Source organism: Dicentrarchus labrax, unplaced genomic scaffold (assembly GCF_905237075.1).
Source record: "Dicentrarchus labrax unplaced genomic scaffold, dlabrax2021, whole genome shotgun sequence".
Classification (NCBI taxonomy): domain Eukaryota; kingdom Metazoa; phylum Chordata; class Actinopteri; family Moronidae; genus Dicentrarchus; species Dicentrarchus labrax.
In genome coordinates this window covers 854,374-873,842 of record NW_026136718.1, presented here as the reverse complement: position 1 = coordinate 873,842, position 19,469 = coordinate 854,374, and the positions used below count along the sequence as shown (strand labels likewise).

The following is a 19,469-nucleotide window of genomic DNA, read 5'->3' as shown; positions in this document are numbered from 1 at the left end:
GTTCTTAAAGCTTAAAATACACATTTTCTTTAGTGAAAATATCCTAATGACACACTTTCTGCATTAATTTTGGTGCTGCTAAAGTAGATTATATCATTTGCATTATTGTGGTTTAATTCTAGTATTTGGTCTGATGCCTGTGGATAGCAGCTTGATAACTTTATGAAAAATCTATTATTAAAGACATAACCTGGTTGGTAGAGGACAGCTCCATTGCAGCTTCATAGCAGTTTACAGTACGAAGGAATCACAAAGTGGTTATATTATGCACTGCCATTGTTGTAGTGAACCTTGTGATCAAAAGAAGACAGGTAAAATGCAATAATCTGAGGATTATATCACTTAAGCTTGTTGTTTTACCATGGTCCCCATTAATCAATTGGAAATCTGTGTAAATTATGCAAATTATATTTAAATGAGGTCCCCCACAAACATGTTTACTGGATTTTACATAGGTCCCCAGTTAGCATGATGAAAACCTTACTTCATCAATTCAGATATTTGAAGTCGTGTATGAGCTAACCAACCAATGGTGAGTGTGCCTGATTTTTTTCATACCTCTAGAACCTCTAGAAAGGGTGGTCCCCGCAAGTGATGATCAGAAATTTGGTCCCCATTGCAAATGGTAACCAGTATGTGTGTGTGTGTGTGTGTGTGTGTGTGTGTGTGTGTGTGTGTGTGTGTGTGTGTGTGTATCTGTGTGTGTGTGTGTGTGTGTGTGTGTGTGTGTGTGTGTGTGTGTGTGTGTGTGTGTGTGTGTGTGTGTGTGTGTGTGTGTGTGTGTGTGTGTGTGTGTGTGTGTATCTGTATCTGTGTGTGTGTGTGTGTGTGTGTGTGTGTGTGTGTGTGTGTGTGTGTGTGTGTGTGTGTGTGTGTGTGTGTGTGTGTGTGTGTGTGTGTGTGTGTGTGTGTGTGTGTATCTGTATCTGTGTGTGTGTGTGTGTGTGTGTGTGTGTGTGTGTGTGTGTGCAGCTACAGATGCTGAACTGAGGGATAAATGGGAGGCGGCTCTGGGACCACAGTACCAGGTTCTGGTAAGAAACACAATGTTACCCGTTTCCAGTGATACTCTTCATCGTGTCACACTGCTGACTTCAGTATGATATATTATATTTGTAAACATTGTCTCTGTATTATTTCGTCTTTATGTCTGTTGCTCTGTGTAATGTGTCTGTCTGTTGCTCTGTGTAATGTGTCTGTCTGTTGCTCTGTGTAATGTGTCTGTCTGTTGCTCTGTGTAATGTGTCTGTCTGTTGCTGTGTGTAATGTGTCTGTCTGTTGCTCTGTGTAATGTGTCTGTCTGTTGCTCTGTGTAATGTGTCTGTCTGTTGCTCTGTGTAATGTGTCTGTCTGTTGCTGTGTGTAATGTGTCTGTCTGTTGCTCTGTGTAATGTGTCTGTCTGTTGCTCTGTGTAATGTGTCTGTCTGTTGCTCTGTGTAATGTGTCTGTCTGTTGCTCTGTGTAATGTGTCGTCAGGTGGTGAAGTTGGATCCTGTCATTGAAGACGATGCAGAGCTGCAGAAATCCTCCAAGGTGAGAAAACATGAGACCTGTAAACTGTAAGCACTGACTCAAATAAGCCCCGCCCCTTTTTGTACTGTACTTAGCTATGCTATACGCTAGGCTAATGTATGTTGAAAAGACATTTTGAAGATTTAAAAGATAGAAGAGCAGAACACTAGTATTTTATGTTTTATTTAAACTACATCCTCCAACATGCCTCTACAGCGGACTCAACATCTGAACATTATAACGCTCATGAAGGAGGATGTATTAGTCTGAGTTGGACCTTCTGTAATAAAGAATCTTTATAATCTGTATTTCATCCTGTCCTGTATGGTTGCGTACAGCTGCTGCCCATCCACACTCTGCGTCTTGGCGTCGAGCTCGACTCGTTTGATGGTCACCACTACATCTCCTCAGTGGCCCCTGGGGGCCCTGTGGACAAACATGGACTCTTGAGACCAGAGGACGAGCTCCTGGAGGTAATCACTCACACAGACACACACTGTGAACTATGTGCAGCTACTACGGGATGTTAGACTAGTTTTTGGAGATGTTACATGTCAAATAGCTCCAATGCTAACTGTTACTAAAACCACAATATCTATTGATAAATGAGCCAACAGGCTGACAGTTCTCCTAACATTACTACTTTATTCTCATATTAGTATGACACAATATTTAAATGTATGAAATCATGATTTGAGTGGATTGTTACATTGGTACTTCTGACATATTAAAATCTCCATATGGAGTCCCACAAGGCTCAAATCTGGGTGAACTACTTTTTGGTGCAGTATTGATCTTTACTGTTGATCTTTACTGCCTTACAGTTCTATTAAAACTGCCTCAATGTATGGATGACACTAATATCTGGTCAACAAATGCCAGTTAAGAGTCTTTTATTAGTAATTTTTCCTTGACTCAAGTCCAGTATTAAACTGTAGTGTGTTCACACACATACTGGCACTATTCCTGTCTCCTTTAGTCAGTCATCGTCTGTTGTTTTGGGCTGAAAATGGCCTTTTTGTGCGTGTTGTGACAACTCATTGACACTTTTCATGTGGTGCAAAATCTGAATTACAAATTAATTAAATTGGTTTTATGTATACTCTACCACAATATGAACCACACCATGAACCACACCATGAACCATACCATGAACCACACCATGAACCACACCATGAACCACACCATGAACCACACCATGAACCACACCATGAACCACACCATGAACCACACCATGAACCACACCATGAACCACACCATTCTCCCGCTGAATCTGGGACGTTAAAAACACATGACAGACGTAAAAGAAATCATTGCAAATTAACAGATTAAAACACTGAGCTGTTGTTTTTCTCTGTGTCACAGGAACTGTGTATTTTTAAGTAAAAATTGAATGTTTGTTTGTTTGTGTGCAGGTGAATGATGTCCAGCTGTACGGTAAGACCCGCCGGGAAGCAGTGTCGTTCCTCAAAGAAGTGCCTCCTCCGTTCACGCTGGTCTGTTGCCGGCACCCGACCTCCGACCTGGAGCCAGAACCAGAATCTGAATCTGACCTGGAGCCTGAACCCGCACTGCGACCTGGACATGAACCTGGAACTGGACCAGTACCAGTAAGACAGTCCCAACCCAGTGTGGAGGAGGTGAGAACATGAAGGATCACATTATGTTTGAATTATTCGTTATGATCATATCGTCTCAATGTGTCTTGTTTGTTCAGATCGAGCTGAAGCTGTCGTCGATACTCTGCAGTCAGACAGAACAGAGAGAGAACGCCATTGAGCAGCAGCTAGCAGCTAGACAGGTAACCTGTCTCACTCTGTCTCTGCGGTTTCACTGCACACACACACACACACAAATCAGACATTACAGGGAAGTGAAAATATTTGGTAAATAAATAAATTATACCTGTGAACATTTTTATTGTTTAAATTTCCAAAAGATAAAACCTGAATATTTTAAAGGAAGTTTTCTGCATTTATTTGAGAATAACATTTTGAAACTTTGATGTGAGTGGAATAGCTCATAACAATGTGTTTTTACTTTGCTGTAGTTTTCATATTATAAATATAAAGAATTATAACATTAATGATGAATGAAAATAATGAAACTGCTGTTTTTTGGTCTGAATTTTGGATATTTGATTGTACTTTGAAGAGTGTGTGGTTACTTGTGTGTGTCAGGAGCCGGTATCCCCTGTAGAGGAGGTGCTGAAGACTCGACACAGCCAGGAAGAAGAAGAAGAGGAGGAGGAGCAGCAGGAGGAACAGGATGAAGAAGATGAGGATGAAGGGGAGCTCGCTCTGTGGTCTCCAGACGTTCAGGTGTTGGAGCTGCAGAAGGAGAGAGACAAAGGCCTCGGCTTCAGCATTCTGGATTACCAGGTATCTGTCTGTCTGTCTGTCTGTCTGTCTGTCTGTCTGTCTCTTTTTCCATTTATGATTCTAATAGTACATTTACTTACTAATATTCAGTACTTTAGTACAAATTAGAGGCACTTGTACTTTAATAAAAGTATTTTACTAAAAGTAAAACTATACCATTAAAGTGTTTGGAGGTGTTTGGATTCACCTGTCGATGTGTTTGCAGGACGTTGGTCCTGAATGTGAGGATGTTGATTAAATGAGTAGATTGTGGAGTTTAGCTTTCTTTTATTTACTTCCATGTTAAAAGTTTTTCCTGATATATGTTTTAAGGACACACCAACCCGATTATCGGCTGTCAGGCGAGGTCGGTGACTCGAGTCGGTTCGGTGTGTCCCGTGCTGTCGTCCGTCGGCGTCGGAGTCGGCGTCAGCGTTCAAACCGGAAGTGACGATGGTAAACATACTACCAACGCCAGTATCTTGGTGTTATTATTAGCCATCGTATTTTCCGTTCAGCGAGTAATGACAATAACGATCCTTCTTGACTACTATCAACACTCTCTGATGAAAACAGTGACTGACGACAGCGTGCTCTGTGTTTACTAGGTCTACAGTGATCCGTCATTTCCGGTTTTCATTTTTTTTGGGCGACAACACAGATTAGCTCCGCCTGCTGTTATGGGGACGTATTACGCCTCGCTCACGCACAGAACGTACGCTCCAGGTTTGGTGTGTTCGGAGGCACTTTTTTGACCGACAGACGGGAGCCGACTGATCAGTCCGACTGCTTTTCTGCCGACGGTCGGCTGTCGAGTTGGTGTGTCCTGGCCTTTGTAGGGGAATTCCATTCAGATAGTCGAGTTAACTGATTAATAATTGCTGAACTTTTCATTGGTCAGATATTCACAGGAAAATAAAAACGGTGTCAGACAGGAGCTGCGCCTTGTCAAAGGGCTGGTTGTTGCAGCACGGACCTTTTCTCTCCTAACACAGTGCTGCTGCATGTGCTAACTGCTACTGAGCTGTTCCCGCTCGCTAGAGCTCAAAGTACCAGTGGAGGTTTGTTTACACCACAAGCCTCAGACTGCTGAGGGGCGGGGCAACAGAGCCCGGGCTGAGACCAACATCTCAGGGCTAAACACACAGGTTAATGGAAATGTTATCCATCATCCATTGTATCAATAAGTTGATTTTTATGAATTTGGTAATAATGTGAATATTAGCAGCAGCATTGATGTGTTTCAGTAAAGAACAGTCAGATAGTTCAGGTCACAGCTCCAAAAGAACGTTTGAAGGTTTTGGAGGACCTCGTTAAACTGATCAGAGATGAGTAAGATCGCAGTCAGTTGAGGTGGATCAGAATATTTCCTGGATTAATCCTCTGGGTGGAGAACAGATGATCTGACTTTAATCATCAGTGTAGTTTCTGAAAGATTTCCCGTTCACAATCTTGGCCGTCGTGGGGAGTAAATTTGGGAAACCCTGTTGTGTTTTTCTCCCCCACGCTGCTACAGCTCTTTATCTCTAGGCTCAGCTTCACCTCCAAGACCTCTGCCTCCTCTTCCTCTCCTCCTCCCTCCTCCTCCCTCCTCCTCCTCAGTCAGACCCAGCTGAGGCGGTGGAGGGGGAGCTCCGGGTTAACTCCCTGTTGGTGTACATCCATGTCAGCCTGCACATACAGCATCTGCCCCCGGGTGTGTGTGTGTGTGTGTGTGTGTGTGTGTGTGTGTGTTTGCGTGTGTGTTGAAAATCATTATTTTTCTTTAGGAAACAATATTTGAACTACATGATAAGAAATGAACACTTAAACTTAATTTACATGTCAGATGGAATAATGTATATTGAGCCCTGTGTGTGTGTGTGTGTGTGTGTGTGTGTGTGGTGTGTGTGTGTGTGTGTGTGTGTGTGTGTGAACTCTGACCCCTGTAGCAGTAAAGAATAAATAATCTTTACAGAAACGACACAAACGAAGAATGAAAATCAGTTTATTGCTGAAAGAACAGAAAGAAAGTTTTGTAAATAAAATCTGTAATCGGTTAGAGATTGATTGATTGATTGATTGATAAGATGGCAGGTTAGGGTGATAGTATTATGATAATAACACCCGTCACTTTATAGATTCGATATTCACAAACTGATGAAGATATAATAAAGTTCTAAAAAAGTGTTTTAATGATTCAGACTCCACATTAATGTCGTAAGCTGCTGGCTCTAATCTGCAGCACAGATCAATCAATATTATCAATCATTAATATTATTCATAGTAAAGTCACAACAGTCAGCTGAACGATCAATAACAATAAATAAATTCAACTATAGTCCATCACCCCAGGAGTGATCTCCTCCCTCCTCTCCTCCTCCCTCCTCTCCTCATCTCCTCATCAGAATATCTTAACTTTAAGGTTATTGTTGGGAACTTCTGTGGCTTTAATGGCGGTTTCTGCTTCATGAGACATTAAAATCTCATTAATAACAGAGTGTAATTGTTCAGCACGGAGCCACAGTTCATTAAAGGTCGGTCAGTGCTCTGACTGATGCGCTGACGTAGTTCTGATCTTAGTTCTGCAGTTTGAATCTAAACCAGCAGCCGCTCAGTCGTTGCTTTACTTTCCCCAACAGTTTCTGAAGGCAGGGTATGGAGGCGTGCTGCAGTTGACCTCTGACCTCTGTTGGAGGACGATCATACAGTATCACAGAGGTCAGGATCAGGGTTTTGGCGGCAGACAGTCTGGCAGACTCAGTCTAAGTGTCAGGGGCCTCCGGGGGGCCTCCAGGGGGCCTGGTGGCCCTGGTGGCCTCCTAATTGGGATAAGTTTGTTGTTCAGCAGCTTTGAGGCCCAGTATGATAGTCTTCTACCAGCTTTCAGTCTGAGGTGGTTTCACTGGAAACAGGAGCAGACACACAGACGACCTCCCCAATGTGATTTAATCCGCTCACGTTTAGAGTTTTCTGTGTGAAAATTTTAATTCTGCCAAAAAAGTTGAATGTTCCCAACCCGGAGGCTCTTCCAGTCCTGCATGGGGATAAAATACAGACAGACAGACGGACATATAGATGGATGGATGGTTGTAGGAGGAGGTAGTCAGGACATGTTGTAGAGTTGTAGAGCTGAGTTGTTGGCTGAAAGCCCAGGTTCAACTTTAACAAACGGATGTCCAGAACCTGAGCAGGTGGACCAAGCCTCAGGTTTAAGATTGTGTTTTACTATTATTATATTAGAATATTAGAATTCTTATATGAGTTATTGAGGTTTCTGCTGCCGCCTAAATACTAAGAAAGTTCAGCATTGAAAAACCTTTTTGAAATGATCCCTCCTTTGTTGTTTACTACTTCTGGTGTGCTATTTGTATTTACTTGTGAAATAACATTTCAAATAACAAAATTTGTTCCTGAACTGTCCCCACTTTCTGAAAGTTTAACGTCGTCCGCATAGGAGCCACTAGAAATACTTTCTTAAACCTAAATGAGAAATACAGAATGGAGGAGCCCCCAAATATGTTATATTGTTCCCCTATTTATTTTATATTTTTATATAAAATCCAGTAATTGTGTCTTCCTGTAAAACTAAATGTGATGCGTGCTTACGTCAGCATGAAGTAACTGATTTCAACCAATAATATCCTGACATTCACCCGTCAATCAATCTTTAACTTTTAGCGCCACAAAGCGAAGTATCATCAGTTAGCTAGCTAGCAAACACATTATTCTGTATTCTTCTATTTATGGAGTTTCAGATGGACTTATTCCTAAAACAAGCTAACTGTTGCCAACAGTAATGTTAAATGCTGTTAGCACGTGCAGCTAATGTTAGCTGAGTGAGCCCCGGGGTGCCAGGAGCCAAAACCGGCAATAAAACCATCTCAGTACTTTATCCTCTTTCGTCAGATTGTCCTCCGTCAGCATCAGATGCTACAGCTACTGGACTGGGGGGTCGTAGCACACAGCGTCCCTCCCTAACTGCCTGTTTTTTATTTGAAATACGTAAATTTGAGGAAGCAAACAGCTCACTGATTTCTGTTTCACCTGGACTTTAATTACAGGTTAGTAAAATACAATAAATAAAGTGAGAACAAATGATTTAAAAGTAAATGTGCATCAGTGAAAAGCAGAAACGATCTCTGACTCTCCTCTGAGTGAAACCGACCTTTCAACAATTCTCACAAAATAAAATGATTCTACTTTTCTCACAAATCTTCAGTGTCTCCTCTCTCTCTCTCTCTCTCTCTCTCTCTCTCTCTCTCTCTCTCTCTCTCTCTCTCTCTCTCTCTCCCTCCCTCTACATCTCTCGCCCAAGGGCATGTCGGCGCAGTGTTGCTGCCAAAGTGTTTCCTGTTACTGACTCTCCGGCTGTCAGAGTTGAGTGAAAGATGGTTGGAGGCAATAAGAGAAGAGCCGATCTGATCTGTCTGTCTGGACTCGGGCTGATAGTTTCCACTAAAAACTGACACCTTTAAAATGTGAGCACTGTCACACCTGAGAAATGTCTTCTCTCCAAACATTTTGTTCATATCTGAATGGAAAAACCTCTGGAGTGCATGTTGTCTATCCCACGCTAAAGCAGAGATATACTGATCGATTGGAATTGATCAAACTGTATCAGATCCATCATGCTTAAAGGAAGTGACGGTATCAGCATTTTATCATCAAAATGTCAAAGCAACCTCTCGGGTATTGAATTTTATAAAATATGCAGTTGAATACATTTATACAGGTACACTGTTAAAAAAAGTTAAAACATGGTAATATACAGGCAGCTGGAACACCAAGAAATACTGTAAAATAACAAAGTAACTGACTCGTAAAAATACAGTAAGTTTCTTTAATTAATCTTTAACTTTAATTTCACATAAAATCTGGTGTTATATTTTGTCTTTAATTTTTAATTAAAGATGTTTACTGTAAAAACAATGCGATGAGCTATAAATCCAGGTGAACTCTGCTATAATACAAATTACCAGGCTAACATTTACAGCAGAGTGCTGTTATTATTGAGTTTTAATTATTTTAATCTGAATGTTAAAAGTTATAGAACTGTAATAAAAGTCATTATCTGTGAAATTACAGTAATTATTTTTGTTTACACTGATGAAAACTGTATTTGGACAGTTTACCAATGCTTATACACTGATACACAACATTTATTCTACGTTTCTGTTGTGAAAACTTCCATAATTACAGAAGATATCTGTCAACTAACAAACACATCCATGTAAAACTACACAGCAAATACTTTTAACTGTAAAATAAACAGGAAAAACCCTGTAAACTTACAGATCTTGAGAGCACCCATTAACTGCAGAGTTGGTGGTTTGATCCATTCCTGTCCACATTAGCAAGGCACTGAAACCCATTGATTGACAAATTGTTAAAGCACTTAATCAGCAAAGGTAGAAAAGCCTGAAGTCACCTAATTAAATAACAAAACTGCCCTTCAGACGGACTCATAGAAGCATTTTCTGATCTGCTTCAAGGTTCCTTCTGCAGTTTTTGACCTTTCAGTCTTCTGATTCTACATGTCTTTCACAACGAGTGTCTCTACGTTTCATCAGGAGTCATTAATAACATTGTTAATAACGAGAACCTCCTGCTTAATTAAGGAAAGTAGTTTTAAAAAACAAAGAGCAATCATTTACAGAATACTGCATAAAGTATAACGCATCAATCAAACTAATACCATCAGACAACCTGATCAGCCTTTATCAGTTAGCTAGTGTTTCTGTAGTGGAGACTAAACGTTAACAATGATCCATATTAGCAGTTTGAATCCAACTAAAAGCTCCCTGCACCAAACTCCCTTTAAGAAATATCACATTTTAACAACTCCTAACGTGTTCGTAACAACACGTAACTCTAGAAACACGAGCTAAAGGCCGTCATATGTCCACAGTCTGACTGTCAATACAGGATCAATATCATCCATAAAGATACAGTGTATACTGATCAATATCATCCATAAAGATACACTGTATACTGATCAATATCATCCATAAAGATACAGTGTACTGATCAATATCATCCATAAAGATACAGTGTACTGATCAATATCATCCATAAAGATAAAGTGTACTGATCAGTATCATCCATAAAGAAACTTTGATATATAAATGCAGATAAATTGAACTAATAAAAAGCGAATTCCTCATCAAATGATGGTCGCTGGGTTCCAAACTTACATTTCACCCGATGTCTTCCACCTGTGTTGCTCTCCTTACAGCCACATGGACCGTTTATCTTCATGCAACCAAAACCCGCTTAAAGGCGATTGATCAGAACTCCTCGGAAACAGAAACCAAAAACACTTCCCGTGCCAAAATCTGGTCCCTTTCCTGCAGATTTACTCAGATTTACTTTGGTGTATGTTCATCATGAGAAAATTGAAAAAGTATGGAAAGTTTTTTTTTTTTTGTTCATGATATCAAACCTCAGAGACTGTAAAAGGTCTCAAGTTTAAAATAAAAATATGAAGTCTAAAGTTCAAAAAACACTAAAAATACTTTCTTTCAGTTATAAAATCGTCCAGAGTTTGGTTCTAACTGGCATCATAAAGGTCTTAAAAACTTTGTGTAGACACTCTGCAACCTACATATCCCAAAAAAAACCAAAACCCTTTTCTGCCCATGAAACGCCAACCGTGGAAACATTTCACTACTTTTGGCAAAGTACATTTTTAATTTCAGGTTGTTTTTTTTTCCTCTCACACTTTCTCCTACGTTTCTGATATCTCCACTTTTTGACAGCAGAGGCCTTTCTTTTTCTGGAGGATCTTGTAGGAGTGGAGGACTTGAGTTCTGACTCCTCACCACCTGTAGCCATGTTGTTCAGTCTAAAAATACAGCGCGCCTTTGTTCTGGCAGCCTGAAACTTGGCACGGCAGCTCGTACTGCAGTGCGGGCGATGCCCAGGGTTCAACGCAGGGGAATTCACAAAATGTACATCGGCTCTCACCAGGAGAGGGTTTTACAGCCGGTATAGAAGTCTCTGAGGGGTTCGGGTTCTGGCAGGACCGGGTCGTCGTCCTGGTCGCTCTGGTTAAAAAGACGAGTTCTGTTTATGTTGTAGACAAACTCAACTTCTATCTTCGTGTGTAGTACCTCGTGTTGTAGATAAAGTTAGAGGATAATTAATTACTTCTAGACAGAACAGTAATATACCAGCAGCTGTAAAAAAACAGAAAATAACAACTTGTAAAAATACAGTAATTTTCTATAGTCAAATTACACTTTAAGTTAACAGGAAATCGTGTGTAATTTTTTGTCTCTTTAATGTTCAGTTAAAGATATTTACACTGTAAAAACAACGCAATGAGTTATAAATCCAGGTGAACTCTGCTATAATACAAATAATCAGGCTTACATTTACAGCAGAGTGGTGTTATTATTAGATTTTTTAATCAATTTTAAATCAAAATTTTGAAAGTTATAGAACTGTAATAAAAGTCAACAAATACTTTTTTCACTGTTGTCACTAATTTTATATAATTTTAGAAATGTATTAACAGTATCAAACTTGAATTTAACAGAAGAAAAACAGTTAATGTAATAAAAGATAAAAAGATTTGTATAAATGTATTTTAATCTTTTTATGTGGAAAAAATTTAATTTTGTTTAAATAAGCAGTCATTTTATGATTATTCGCATGTATAGAATTTTTAAGTTTTTTTACTTAGACGTGTAAATTCACAGGATAATTTTGTAATTTTGTTCATAGTTCCATGTATTTAAAACATAAAAAAAATTTATAAAATAAACAGAAATAAACCTGTAAACCTACAGATTATTTCCCATGTTCTTGTATTATTTTAAACTTGTACCAAACACCAAAAAGACAAAACATACAGACGTCCTCAGTGGAGATAATAATTGATAATACTTATAGTAACAGTTTGTTAAATTCCTAATCTAATCATAATCTTGAAACGTATCTTTTTATTATTTTATTTAGTTTGTTTACATACACATACATAAAACATAAAAATAATAAATTTATATTTTGGAAGCTCAAACCAAACTAAACTAAATACCAGGAAGCTGTTGGTGGCGAACACAAACCAATCCGTCCACACTATTCAGTTCTGTTTTAACTTTAAAAATCTAAAAAATTATAATTTCATTTTGTTTTCTTCTCAGAAATTAATGAAATTCTGAGATAAAGGCTGTGTGAAGTTTTTTCCACACATTAAAATCAAGAAGTCCTCCAACCCTCTAAAGCAGCTTAGCTTTAAGTCCCCCACTGATAAAGCCTTCACATTTAACCTGCAATAAGTGGCAGAAACAATTAACTAAAGTGTGAGCTTTCTCACTTCTTTCTTATCTCTGTTAGAGAATGTGGACCCAAATCCAACTTTATGTAACTCAAATTAAACCAAATATTCTTAAATATAATTTTAAAAAATCTTGTATTCTTGTAAAACAATCTGCCAGTGGTGTCAAACAGTTTTGAGCAAGTTGTGTTTATTACAACCGATCAAACTCAGTTATTTAAGATTCTTAAAATTAGTATTTTGGTCCCTTTATTGAGCTGAAATTAAGACATTTTTAAATTTTTTTAATCTGTTAAATGAAGGAACCAGAAACATTCTTATTTTTTTATAATTTTTTTTATTAAAACAATGAAAAACTAAACAGCTGCTGGGACACTGACTGGGACCAGACGACTTTCTCTTAAACTGAGAAGTTGTGCGAGTGCTCTTACTCTCAAAATAAGGACAATAATCTGGTTCCTCTGCTGGGATATTATGCAACCATTGTTGTTACTGGTTAAATCGAGCTCAGTATTAGCTGGAATATCTTATTAAGACAAACTCTTTGTTGTTATTTGCTGACCGCTAATAAATAAACCAATCTGTATAGGGGAAGTAATTATAAGTAGATTTCTGACCAAAGAAAACATTAAGTGATTAAGTTAAATTGAGTTTATGGTGAATAAACAAGAGTCCTTCCAGTTGAAAGTCTGCTGCACCTTAACCACGCCCAAAGTGATGTCACAGTGTACTGACACGCCCTGGAGTCCACTGTGACATCAGAGCAGGTTTTCAGTTGCTCTGTAAGGCTTGAATTGCTTTGTTAACCTTTGGGAATAATAAGCTCAAAGACTCACTTACTAACCATTTGGAGCTTTCAGCAGTGTTCAGCGACGCCAAAATCCATACTTGGACGGCGAGAAGGGTTATGACCTTTTACACGAGTGATCTCACAGTCTATTTTCTACTTTGGCCTCATTTTACCATCATGGTGATTGATGGTGTTCGTACTCACACACCCTCAGAGCAAACTGGGCGTCCGACAGCTGAACCCAAACAGCGATTACAGCAGGTTGCGAACTGCAGGGGAGACGTGCATTTGAGATGTGATTGTCCATGAACATTGGAGTTTGGTCCGTAGAGGTGAATAACGCTGATGTAGCTTGGAGAACTTTAGGTTGCAGCTGTTCTTTCTGTATCTTCATCATCATGGGTCATGCGTAAAGTTGGGCTGTTATTGATGTATGATTCATGCATGAGGGTGATTCATCACTTATTCAATAAAGGATCTATTCTGCATGCTAAACCACTGAAGCATTGCGACACAATATCATAAAACTCACTCACTATAACTCAGATATCAGAATCGGTGTAGTCCCACTCAGGCCAAGTCACCATTATTCTTCCCAAAATGGCCTTTCTCTGTTTTGTGGTGGGGGTGTAGTTCACACACTGGATTACAGCACATGAACACTCAGACGGATCAGACATGAGCATACTGTGATATTAGATATTACTGAAGCTACAAAGACCCGAGCTTTAGGTCTGAGCTGCTGTTGGAGTATGAAAGGCTCCTTTTTCCACCTTCCTTTTCTCATTTTAAACTCAGTGTCCACTCTGACTGCTGACAGTTTGTGTTTGCGTCCTGAAGTCCTCTTCAGTCCGTCTGTCTCCCAGTTCACTTCCACCCTCTCTTGTTTGGGTGCTGGGACCTCCGACCTCTGCACTGTCGATGTCTGTGGAGTCGGATGGCGAGGAACGGACTTCACCTCTGCATGTTTGTGTGTTGTTGTGTGTTTGTATGGATGGATTTTCTGTCATTTCTCTGGTCTCTGTCTCCCCCTGCCTGTCTCTCTAAGAGCCACAGTTACAGTGAACGATGGGGGGAGGACTGTGAGTGTCTGTGGCTTTCTGACTGGAGGAACCGGAGGGAAACTGTTGAGCTCTGTGTCAGTGTGGATGAAGAGCTGTGTCCAGACACTATATGACATTTGACCACATTAAGTCATTTATTAAATTACGTCCTGTGTTCAAGCTTTTCATGAAGTAAGAAATAAGAAATAAAAACTAGAGTCAGAACTTAAAAAGTGAATCAGGATTTTTACTTTTTTACGTTTCCAGCCAAACATACAAACAAACATTTAACAAAAAAAAATAAAAAATACACAGTATTATCATGATAATAAATAAAATATACTTTTAATATGGCACTAAAATCACTTTACATTTTCTTAAGAAACACATAATTGGCCCCTCGTCTCCAGGTTCAGGATTGTGGACTGACTGGAGAGATTCAGGCTCTACATTGTCCTGTTTGTTTAAAATAAATCTGGAAATCAATATCAGAGTCGTGAGGATATTTACGATTATCACAATAATGGAAACAATAAGTGTGTTTTGTGTTTTTTATTGTGATAATATCGTATATCGCCCTGTTCCTAATGCCTGTACCCAGCACTGAGGTCCCCGACGTCTAGACCTTGGAGCGGTAAAGTTGTGAAGTAATTGCCCAAAAAGACCTTTATTTTGAAGCTTATTTTGAACCCTCTCTAGCAAGTTCTGTATTTCTGACCTTTCTTCAGTTAGCTTAACGCTTAGAAAACAGCTCTGTTGTGTCCTTGTTATGTTGTGTTTAGGGTTGTGCTGAATTCACTGAGTTCACAGCTAAAATACAGCTGAAAATGGATCTTTATGGATATATGGTCACCATGGATACTCGCTGACAGTTGTTTGTTTGTTTGTTTGTTTGTTTGTAGAGTCAGAGAGTCATTGCTGTTAAGGTTATCTCCAAAACAATGTCGCCTGAATTCTTACAGAGGCTGAAAGTCCTCAAACACATGATGGATGTAACGTGTTGTTCTTCAGGACCCGCTGGATCCCGGTCGCTGTGTCATGGTGATTCGGTCTCTGGTTCCCGGCGGTTCAGCTGAGCAGCGCGGCGGTCTGCTTCCTGGAGATCAGCTAGTGTCGGTCAACCAGACCCGGGTGGACCTGCACACCCTGGCCGAGGCCGTGGAGGTCCTGAAGTCTGTCCCAGCTGGCACGGTCCGCCTGGGCATCCGCAAGCCTCTGGTAGTTCATGCAGACCTTCTAATGAGAGTTTGATCATTTTGTCCACAAGTGAAGCTTCATGAGTTGATCGACCCTGTTTGTTCAGGTGGAGGGACCAGAGAGGAGGAGCCAGGGGTCTCTGAGCAACACACAACTACCTGTGCCAAAGGTCAGTTTCCTTTTTCTTTTCTCTCTCTCTCTTCAGTTTGCTTTATTGGTCTGGGTTTTCGCCATAAAGAGAAATAAATAAATGTAAATAAGTATGTGTAGCATGACGGGACCGGAGAGAGTTCAGACTGAATGTACGTCGCTGTGAAGCAACCACTGATGCACGGACACTGGTACTTTATTATCTGAATAATACAGATAATTACAGTTCCTATATGAGCTGTTTCTGCTCTCAGATTGTGACACAGAATCAAACAGAACGAACCAATGCTGCATATTTGAGGCCTATATTGATTATGAATGTACAGAGTTCAGAGATACAAACGTGGAGATGGAAATTAATCGTGATACTCTTTTTAAACAGCAGAGGGCGTTCTCTACTTTTAACGTTCTTTGTTCGATGTCCGACGGCAGACCGTTTGTTTGTTAATGATTTAAGATCTAAACTTTGCCTCCCTGCTTTATGGTCTGTTTTACTCTAAATGGGACCATCAGTTACTAAATGAACATCATGCTGTATGGAAGAAGACTGAAACTAGAGACTGAGACCAGAAACTCATCAGGAAACTGTTTACTGAGCTCATTGAAATCAACTTCTCCATAAGACTCAATACTATCAGAGTGGTGATGCCCCCTGCTGGCCACTAGAAAGAATGCAGGTTTAAGACCCCTAAGCTCTGTCCACTGATTACATCCTGACAATACAGACTCTTTTGCTCGTCCAAAGACAGAAGATTAGGTTTTTGGAAACAAGTGGATGCAAAACGGGACCAGTGAATTCAGGAAACATTTGTTTCTGCACCACACCTGTCCTTTCTGCAGCTCTTCTTAGAATCTGTTGCGCGTTTTTTTATTTTTTTTTATTCTTCTGCTCTCAAACTGACAAAAAGGGAGTGAAAGCAGCGTCTTTGTGCTGGTGATAAATCAGAGGATCGTCTGCAGTCGGGTTGCTGTGGAGGAACTCGTGTTTTCTTCCTCCACTCAAAGATTTCTCTCTTCTTCTGTCGTCTTTTCCTCTCTCTTTCACCTCCTCCCTCGCTTTTTTTCTCTGTCGTCTCTCTCTCCTCTTTCATCTCCTCCTCTCTTTCACCTTCCTTCACCCTCTCTCTCCCTCTCCCTCTCTCCTTAATCTCTCCTCTCTGTCGGTGAAGCTGCTGACTCAGCTGGATGGCTGGATGGTATAAAGTGCTCTATCAGCTCAACCAGCAGCATCTCTCTCTTAAGTGAGTCGGGGGGTGGAGAGGGTTGGGGTGCGGGGTTGTGGGGGGGGTACTCTGAGGACACTTTGGTCCTCCAGCGTCAGAGTACACTCAGTACTGCAGTACTCTCAGTAAATACTACCGCAGTAAACCCTCTCCTCTGTGTGCTGTGACTGTACAGGCTGCAGATAACTTCAGTACATTTACATTCACGCTGTCAACCAGTTAAACAGAAATAGGGTAAAATAGTTAAACACCCGTACTGTACAGACTGCTGCGCTGATGTGTATTATCAGTTTTAACACACCAACCCGCCAGACGTTGTCAAAATAATAATTGTTTTTATTTGTGTGTGTGGGGGGAGTAAACAAAAAGCATCCACAGATTAGTATTTCCTTTTTTCCGCCCACATACAGAAAATAACCCCTCCACCCATCTGACAATATGTACACACACACACACACACACACACACACACACACTGATCAGCCATAACATTATGTACATAATAAATACAAACATAGTAGGCACACACATTATTAACATCTGAACTGTACTCTACTGTACTCTACTGTACTCTACTGTACTGTACTCTACTGTACTCTATTGTACTCTGCCGTACTCTGCTGTACTCTACTGTACTCTACTGTACTCTACTGTACTCTACTGTACTGTACTCTACTGTACTCTACTGTATTCTATCGTACTCTACTGTACTCTGTCGTACTCTACTGTACTCTACTGTACTCTACTGTACTCTACTGTACTCTACTGTACTCTATCGTACTCTACTGTACTCTACTGTACTCTGCCGTACTCTACTGTACTCTACTGTACTCTGCCGTATTCTACTATACTCTACTGTACTCTGCTGTACTCTGCCATACTCTACTGTACTCTACTGTACTCTGCCGTACTCTCTGTCCTCCGCTGCGTTACTCTCTGTCCTCCGCTGCGTTACTCTCTGTCCTCCGCTGCGTTACTCTCTGTCCTCGGGCTGTATCCTCTGCGCCGCTGTTTTATTTCCTGTTTTATATGCAGCCCATTTGGCTGAAGAGGGTTTTTCACAGCCCACAGGTCTCTGATGGGTTCCCATAAAGACAGCCGGGTCGGTGCTGTCACTTCACCGCCGGATCGTTCTCTGTCACGCCAGCCTGCTGACCAGAGAGAGACCCCCGTTACACATCCACACCTCGTTAACTTTTAGAGGTCACACGCAGAAGACGGCAGCAGAACGAGCTGCTGCGGCTGCCATCACATTATTCTGATCTGCTCGGTGCAGATAAAGAGCTGCTGCGAGCCGCCACAGTTCACACTTTACAATCGGCAAACAGTGGCTGCAGAGCGCCGTAACACCAACCATCAACTTTTACTCTGTTGCCCACGCGTTACTGACTTCTCCTCCTTTTATTGTTTGTTTTATTGATTATTGCACACTTTGGATCTGATTTCAGACTCACGTCTCTTTAACAGACGAGTACGTGAGCTTCACCCAGATGATTGATGAACAGTTGCTTCTCTAAGCTGCAGGTTGAAACTGTTGAAAAAAAGGATTTTAACCTCTGAATAAGTTTGATCATAAATGGTTGGATGTAGGATATTTGTAAAGTCTGACAAAGACAAAACACATGATTAATAACCAAAAACAAATAAACATTGTAAAACATAGCAGTAAATAACAAGACAGCACAATAGAAAGTAAAACCACTGTGATTAAAAGGTTAGAAATACAGATAAATCTCTTTTTTAAGGCTCTTTTTACTTCTGCCGCTGCAGATCTGTGAGTGTGAGGAGAGATTTGCATTTCAGATGTGTTTGCACATTTACACATCTGATCACACGGATTGAGATACAGTTACTGTCCACTCACATTTGTGAAGTGTTTTGCTACAATAATGGCTCCATAAGTATTTCATTATAATGCTGTCGTACCTTTTATTCTGTGATTTGCATATTTGTGATTTCAATAATCTTTGGATTCATTGTGCAGCACTGATCCAGATCAGATATCCAGATACCGCTCATAGTAAAACCAGATTCACAGACTATTATCCAGATCACAACCTCGCAGTCTGTCTGAGAGCGACATGATCTGACTGTGAGTTCGAACCTGCAGCTCAACCGGCACATCGCCCGCTGCGGCGGCCTGCAGCCTCCCCGAGAGAGTCTGAGGCGACCGACTCGTCATCTCCGCTGTCCTCATCGCCTAATGGCAGAGATATTAAATGACAACGTCTTTAAATCTTATGAATATGAGGCCAGGCAGTCACGGCCAATACACATCAGTCTGCAGAACATCCTGTTAGTGTTATGAGCTCTCCGCCGCTGCCGCCGTCTGCTCCTCACCTCCATTATACGGCCTGTGATGGGCCGGCTTCCCGGGCCCAAATTAAAAGAAGAGGAGCAGAGTCCTTGACGATGAGGCTTCGTGGATGGAAATTAGCCTAAGTGTTGTCATTAATATTTCCCAGCGCGGGCTAATGTCTGCATCGTAACGTTAAGAACAGGATATCCCCTCAGTATCTGCTGAGGAAGGCTCTTTGGGGAGTTGGAGAAAACCTTTATGTGTTCAGAGATGAAGGCTAATGTCCAAAGTAAGTTTTAGATTTAGTGCGAGCTGCTGTTTTACACTTGAAGTTCTTCTCTGACGGCAGACAGCTCGAAGCTTCGGGAGGCTTTTCACCGACCCGATAATCAGGTGTCCAAAGAAATCTAAAAGACCACCGATCAGCTGCACTGATGAGACAGAACGAGCTTCTGTTTGTCTCTGATCTCCTCTGGCTCCACGTCAAAGTCATGTTCTTTCTGTTTTTCACATTTCATTTAAAGTATTTGTAAGAAGAAGAAGAAAAGAGGAAGAATCAATCAGTTCATCAGAACTTCACAGATAAACTAAAAACAGACCTTCTGCTGTTGTTGCAGCGTCCTGTTTAAAT

The 19,469-nt window shown here is 40.6% G+C and overlaps 1 protein-coding gene across 4 annotated transcripts in view; it reads left to right on the top strand.

The window, feature by feature from the left end:
• The window catches only part of patj (PATJ crumbs cell polarity complex component), a 104,282-nt gene that overhangs the window by 22,585 nt on the left and 62,228 nt on the right, over nt 1–19,469 (top strand). For all 4 annotated transcript variants that reach the window (XM_051375587.1, XM_051375586.1, XM_051375585.1 and 1 more), the window contains exons 12-19: nt 973–1,034; nt 1,478–1,534; nt 1,852–1,986; nt 2,929–3,153; nt 3,231–3,314; nt 3,694–3,894; nt 14,981–15,187; nt 15,273–15,335. In XM_051375587.1, coding sequence (XP_051231547.1) covers nt 973–1,034; nt 1,478–1,534; nt 1,852–1,986; nt 2,929–3,153; nt 3,231–3,314; nt 3,694–3,894; nt 14,981–15,187; nt 15,273–15,335 — 1,034 coding nt within the window. The remainder of the gene's footprint in view (nt 1–972; nt 1,035–1,477; nt 1,535–1,851; nt 1,987–2,928; nt 3,154–3,230; nt 3,315–3,693; nt 3,895–14,980; nt 15,188–15,272; nt 15,336–19,469) is intronic.